The 7384-nt window shown below is 35.7% G+C and overlaps 1 protein-coding gene across 1 annotated transcript; it reads left to right on the top strand.

Annotated features, from left to right (window-relative positions):
• Positions 1-1060: 1060 nt before the first annotated feature.
• LOC141719519 (RAF-like serine/threonine-protein kinase 20) lies at positions 1061-6489 on the top strand. Its single transcript, XM_074521897.1, has 8 exons — positions 1061-3594; positions 3683-3763; positions 3947-4099; positions 4304-4467; positions 4547-4694; positions 4947-5069; positions 5185-5272; positions 6137-6489. The coding sequence occupies exons 1-8, from the start codon at positions 1432-1434 to the stop codon at positions 6322-6324; spliced, it is 3108 nt and encodes a 1035-aa protein (XP_074377998.1). The 5' UTR covers positions 1061-1431; the 3' UTR covers positions 6325-6489.
• Positions 6490-7384: the final 895 nt, after the last annotated feature.

The raw sequence follows: 7384 nt of genomic DNA, 5'->3' as shown, positions 1-7384 counted from the left end.
GCCACATCGTCGGGCACTCCTAACGCAAATTAATTTTTAAGTTGTAATAGGAAGTTGTTTCGACAACTTCTATTGGGCCACGAAATGAGAATCCAAGTCCATTTAGGATTCTTGTCCCCGAGAATTATGAGTAGGCATATTGTGAGAGCACTTATTTAAGAGCTCTCAGAAGGCAAATATAAATCTTAGCAATCTCAGCCGTTTCTTAACACAAATCAAACGAATTTTGGTGAGTTCTCCAATCACCAACCACCGCAGCAGATCTTGATTACGGCCGCGAAATTTCAATCTTTGTTAACTAAATTTTTCCGTTAATTATAAACTAAATTATTAATTAACTATAATTTTCATGATACAAAGTATAAGCGGCATTCGTTACAGCAACTCCAATCCAAGCTTTGTTACCTATATACAGTCCAGGCATTTAAAGTCAAAAATTGGGTTTCGGCGGTCCCCGATTAAAATAGATTAATAATATATGTAAATTAAACAAATTAATAAAATGTAAATTAGGCTTCTTCCGTTGTACTGATTATTGAATATAAACAGAAACATCTCTGTGATTAAAAGGAAGCCTAATCAAGGGAAAAGGCAGAAAAAATTAATGGAAGAAAAGACATGAAAAAATTAAAAAAGACATGAAAAAAAAATAGTTTAGTTATATTATTGTCATTACATATAGAAAAAAGAAAATAAAGATCGATGGCGCGTAATTTAAGCCATTTCTTTCGAAACCTATGCAACCTCGCTTTCTCCATCAAACCTGCAAGTCGAAGAACAACAACAAAACCTTATGTTCTACCAATTATTTGAATTTTCGCTTCTGTTAATCACGATATCATCTTCATTTTCTGCACTAAACATGCATAGAAAGTCCAAATCATTAGCTACTACAGTTTGTTACATATAAAAGAGGTAAATTAATAATTTTTATGTGATATCATATTATGGGTGTTTTTGTTTTTTTATGCATATGATTTGTGATAATTAGGCTGTTTTCGTTTTATTTGTGCATGAAAATCTGATGCTTTGAATTAATCACATTCCCGTTTGTTAATATAGGTATATATCCTGCAATAATTTTTTTATTTTGAGCAAAGTTTTGGAGGTTGGCTATATATGTTGTGGGATTTTGGTAGCTGTGGACCATGTTTGTGCTTGGAAACTATTGAACATATTCTACCTTGTTCTAGATTTTGGCTGACATTTAGGCTTGATTTTTTGTAAATTTCGGCTTTCTTGGAAGGATTATTAGATTGTTGAACCCCATCTTAATTACTTCTTTGATTGAATTTATTGCATCGAGTGAGTTTTGGAGAATTAAATTTCTCCAAGGAGTGAAGAATGTTGTGGTAATATTGGTTTAGAAGAGCATTTGAAGGGCTTTAATGTTTATCACCTTTAAATGGTTGTTGATTTTATCTGGGGACAATGACAAGTGAAGTTCCTGGGACTTCAGGCGAAAAGTCTAAGGATTATGTTGAACAAGCAGATAACAGAAATGGGAATAATAGACTTCTACTTAACATATCAGTGCAAACTGGTGAAGAATTCTCACCTGAGTTTCTCAGAGACCGTGTCTCGCCACGTGGTGGCATTGATATGGATCAATATAAACACAGGGTGGGATTTTATGTTGATAATAATCAACCGCCTGATTGTAATGAAAAGAGTGGCGGTTCAATTGAAGCGAGAAGACGAAGATCATTGTCTAATGAAAGTATGTGTGATATAGCTACTCAAAGTCCTGCTACTCCTGTCCATAAGTCAAATTCTCCTTTTTCTTACCAGTCTTCACCAGCTTGTAAATCAGGTTCTCCTAACTCGTACCAGCGCAATTTTGGGTATGATGATTCTGGAGTTTTGGATGGTTACTCTTTCTCTGGAAAAGTGAAATTTCTTTGCAGCTATGGAGGAAGAATACTGCCAAGGCCTAATGATGGGAAGCTTAGATATGTAGGTGGTGACACACGTATCATATCATTTAGGGAAAATGTAACTTACATGGAACTCATGAGGAAAACTTTTGCAATCTGCAATCAGCCTCACACAATTAAATACCAGCTCCCTGGTGAAGATCTTGATGCACTTATTTCGGTATCGTCTGATGAGGACCTGCTTCTAATGATAGATGAATATCATGATCTTCAAAGAAGCTCTCAACGGCTGAGGATCTTTCTTGTAACTACTAATGACTCTGAAAACTCATGTCCTCTTGACACAAGGACAGTGCAACATGCTGATGCAGACTATCAATATGTTATCGCTGTCAATGGAATGCAAGACCAAAGTCTTCATAAAAGCTCAAGTAGAGAGAGCTTAACAGGTTATAGGGGAGTTAACTTGGATAATAGTCCAACATTTCGAAGAGATTCACCAAAATTTCATCCATGGGAGAATCGGGATGGTGGAAGCTCCATGAACGGGAACATGATGCTTTCCAACCTAAATCCTCAGGTTTACAATTCACCACGTCATAGAGGGATGCCACTTGTCCGTTTGCCTTCATTTTCTGGTCCCATGCAGATGAAAACTCAGAACAATTCGCCTATGAAAATCTATGAGGTAGGTACAGTAGAAGACGGTTATGAAGGAAGCACTCAATGTGCTTCAAACAGAAGAGAAAATGAGAAAATGTATTGTCATAATCAAGACATATATTTAACAGAATTAAACCATAAGGACACCCCTCTTATTGACCTTGATCCATCTTCCCCGCTATGTAATCAAGGTGAAGATACCCAAACTGATAACTATATGCTCGACAAGTTGGCAATTCATTCTGAAAACTTTCGTTATCAGAATAAAACTGATTCATTATCTGACTCCAAACTTCCACATTCTCATCGCGAAATAGCTCACTTTGAAATGAAACACAAAGATAGGCCTGATTACTATTTGAAAAAGGGAATAATGGCATCCTTATCCACCAGTGAACTTGAAAGATTACCCTCTGATGCTACATCAAGTTTGTCACGGGAATGGAGAATGCAACAGAGTGAGACTACAGATTTATTTACTTTGCAGCCATCAGATGCTAGAAAGACATGTATCGAATGGGATGAAGATATGATAAATTTTGTAGCAAATAAAGATTCTCTTTTTGGCCAAAATCAGAACTTTTCTGAGAGAAACGCTACTGAAGTAGGACAAACTCATGGCCTGGTGCCCAGGATGAAGTTGGAAAACGTGCACTTTGATCCAAACTTAAGAGTTAAACTTCATAAGTCATCACGAGATGGGACGGATAACAGCTTAAAGTTGAACAAGGATGATCGGACTGTGACTAATCTATTGGAGCTTAGTCCAGTCACAGATGATGTTTTAGCTAAAGTAGCTTATTCATATGAGGAAGTGATGACTCATAGACAAAGTGGTGCTGATATAGAAAAATCCACCATATATGTCGAATCAGCGCAATTGGAAAATCATGATGGAAGTACTATGCTGAGAGTGCCGGTTGTTGTGGAGGATGTAACCGACAACTTGCCTCCTGACGTGCCTTCAGCTTCTGGAGTTGTCCCATTTGTACAAGATGAACCTAGTACAAGTGACACAGAATCAGAGCTGCTGGACCTAGATTCTGAGTTCAAGGTAGCATCCCTTTACTATTTAAATATTGATTGAACTCAGTATTTTTTTTAAAAAAAATAGGATTTATGTTGCTACCCTACCATTGTAGGATCCTATAGGTGCTGAAAAAGGTGAATTTATAAGTGAAACTGTGCTACTTGAAATGGAAGCAGGCATTTATAACTTGCAGGTTGGTACTAGAATATTAATTAAAAAATTTATGTAATAACATACATGTCTTTTATGTAGAATCTCTCTCCTCATTGGCACATCGCCTAATTCACTTTCTTAAGCTATCTTATATGCTTTGTTCAAACTTCTGCAAACAAATGATTATGATGTACAGTTATTAGTAGGATCTTTCGATGTGCAGATCATAAGGAATGCTGATCTTGAAGAGTTACAAGAGTTGGGATCAGGTACATATGGAACAGTCTATCATGGGAAGTGGAGAGGTACAGATGTTGCTATCAAACGAATAAAAAAGAGTTGTTTTGCTGGAAGATCATCAGAGCAAGAGCGACTAGTGAGTTTTCTATCTCAAGAGCTTTGTAAATATGTAATTTGTCACATTTAAAGAGTTATAAAAAATATGTTTAAAGTTTAATATTAATTATGGAAAAAAACTATATTAGAATTTCACATATAAAAAAAATGAATGACACATTTTCTGTAGAAAAATAAAAGATGCTACTATTCATTGACTCAATGATATCACTACTTTTGTAAGAGCAAAGACTTCTGGAGAGAAGCTCAAATATTGTCTAAACTTCACCATCCAAATGTGGTAGCATTCTATGGGGTGGTTCCTGATGGACCTGAGGGAACATTGGCCACGGTAACTGAGTTCATGGTCAATGGTTCTCTGCGACATGTTCTTGTGAAGAAGGACAGGTAAGTTGGTGAATTTTATTATTCCTCATCCTTTGCCAATTTTGATATCTACAGAACCTTATATTACTTTATTACACAGAGCACTGGACCCTCGTAGAAAGCTTATGATTGCACGAGATGCTGCATTTGGAATGGAGTATTTACATATGAAAAATATAGTACACTTTGATTTGAAATGTGACAACTTGCTCGTCAATTTAGGCGATCCTAGACGACCTATATGCAAGGTACTTGCATAAAGAATTGTTTTAGTTAGAAATGTTAATCTCAAGTTCCCAAAAATTATATGTTTATCTCATAATTAAAAATTCTATCACAGTTTTTGCTGCTTTTTTTACTGGAGGTCAATAGTTTCAGATTTGTTCTTAATAGGATGTCTAAGTTCAGCTTACACTTGCAACCTTGTCAATTAAATCAGATATTGTAACTTCTTTTTTTATTTAACATTATTCTCTGAAATATGTTCTTATTCTCTGCAGGTAGGTGATTTTGGACTGTCAAGAATCAAGCGTAACACACTCGTTTCAGGCGGAGTAAGAGGAACACTTCCATGGATGGCTCCGGAGCTACTTAATGGTAGCAGTAGTCGGGTCTCTGAGAAGGTTAGATTATATTTTTCTTTATAGGAATGATTGTTACCTTTATCAAAGCTTCAAGTAAAGTCATCCTCACTAACCCGTTTTTTCTTGTCCGGCGCATCATATTAATTAATGACAGGTTGATGTGTACTCTTTTGGTATCGCAATGTGGGAGATCTTGACAGGGGAGGAGCCATATGCAAATATGCATTGCGGTGCCATTATAGGTAAGCTCGTGTAGTTTATCTAAGGTTCTACACGTAACTCTTACATGAAAACGATTCATTTTAGTCATCCTCCTAACACCTAAATTTTTGGGAGAGTTGATCACTAACATAGTATCAAGACTCAATTAATGAGAGGTCTCAAGTTTTGAACACTCCTACCCCATTACTCTAAAATATATAATTCAAAGGATGGGGTTGAGTAGTGAAGGGGACTGTTAGAACATATATGAATATATTAAGTCTTCCTCAAGCACCTTAAGGTTTTAGAGAGCTGATAACTTAACAGTGACTACCTTTTGTAAAATTCCTTTACATAGATCTCTATTATGAATATTGCGTGCCCCGGAACCAGAAGATGACCTCCTAGGCTCCTCTAGGAAAATTTGTGATCTATTTGCACAAATGAGAAATCATCTACAAAAGTAAATGTATTTTAGTACTTCACTAACATCAATATGTAGGTGTGGACCGTGTGGTAATGTTTCTTTGTAACCCATCTTTCACCAAATTCTCCATATACAACATTTTCTGGTATATCTCTGAGCTATATGATATCCTGTTTGTGCTATACATTTACTCAGCTTAGTGAGCTCTCGGTAATCTACTTTGTGCTAAAAGTTTACTCATTTAGTCAAAAGAAGCTTCATCGAGATTCCAGAGTCTAGCTTAATCTCGTCATTACCATGTGACCGATACCATTCATATCTCCAATATGTAGCATTTGTTAGGTGTTAGAAGATTAGTTTCCTCAATGAGAAAGACTGCCTTCTTGTTTAGGAAACTGCAAAATTGAACGCCTGTAGCTTTTATTTTAACAATGTTTTCTTTGAAGTACAAGTAAAATCTAAAGTATTTCTACTGAAGGTGGAATTGTAAACAACGCACTTCGACCACCTATTCCTACACGGTGCGATGCTGAGTGGAAAAAGTTGATGGAGGAGTGCTGGTCACCTGATCCAGCATCAAGGCCATCATTTACAGAAATAACAAACAGGTTGCAAGTAATGTCCACAGCCATCCAGCCAAAGCGACATATTCCGGTTAAGAGATAGTGTTTTATTAGTACATGACTGTGTAATTTACTGCTAAAGGATTAGAGAAAAGAAAAATGGTAAATATAGTACAAAAAGAAAAAAAATATAGCTTCTGTGTAGTAGTAGAATTTTTCTAGCTCTCCTTTCAGAAAAAAGAATGAATGAATTTCAAATTTTGTTATCCATTACTGAATCACATTGTTACGGCTACTTAAGTTGACATCCTTGATGATATATAACCTGCAACCTGGTAAATACCCTTGAGAATACTATAATAGTTTATTAATAAACTGGCTTACATTTTCTGCAGGTTGAAATGGAAACACTGTAATATTAATTATCTTAAAATACCGAAAAGCACCAACCAATATGTACACTAGAAGCACGCCTGCAATGGAACTTGGTTACAATTCCTTATGGGCAAGATAGATAACCTGGTAAAATAACATATATATTTAAAGGTGTAGGGGTAAGATATCCTTAGTATAAATATGAACACCTTCCTTTTTACATGTTTTTAGAGAGGACAATGAGCAAGTCATTTAAATGACATTGACTGCCAGCAAATCAGCTGAGTTGGGGAGAAAAACCCATTGTATCCGAACCAGAGAAATTACTATATAGAATAATATTTTGTTTACCTTGTATATGAGAAAAAAGTAGACGAATGTCAATCTGTAACCGACTCCAATGTCAACAAGTCATGGATGGATTAGGCTTTTGATGGAAAGCGCAGGGATACCAAAGTTGAATCTGTTTAGAATCTAGATGGGAGCTTTTATATTTATGCCAAATCATTTCACCACACAAGTCATGAATTTGTTGAGGGATTATTTATCTTTTTCTTTAAGTTATACCACCAATAATATGATATTGAGATGTTATGGATTAAACAAAACAAAATAAAAAAAAGTCAGCACTCAATGCACCGTCTCACATATCAACACATCCTTATAGTTGTCTTGGATTCGAATTTGTGACATAGTGAAAAAGCAATAGATACACATCTTTCCACCCAGCATGACCTTTCAATGATATTGTGGACTCCGTATACAAAATTTACCTTCAACAAAAAGTA

The sequence above is a fragment of the Apium graveolens genome, chromosome 4 (assembly GCF_009905375.1).
Source record: "Apium graveolens cultivar Ventura chromosome 4, ASM990537v1, whole genome shotgun sequence".
Lineage (NCBI taxonomy): Eukaryota > Viridiplantae > Streptophyta > Magnoliopsida > Apiales > Apiaceae > Apium > Apium graveolens.
The sequence above is the reverse complement of the archived record's forward strand: the minus strand, read 5'-3'. Positions and strand labels throughout refer to the sequence as shown.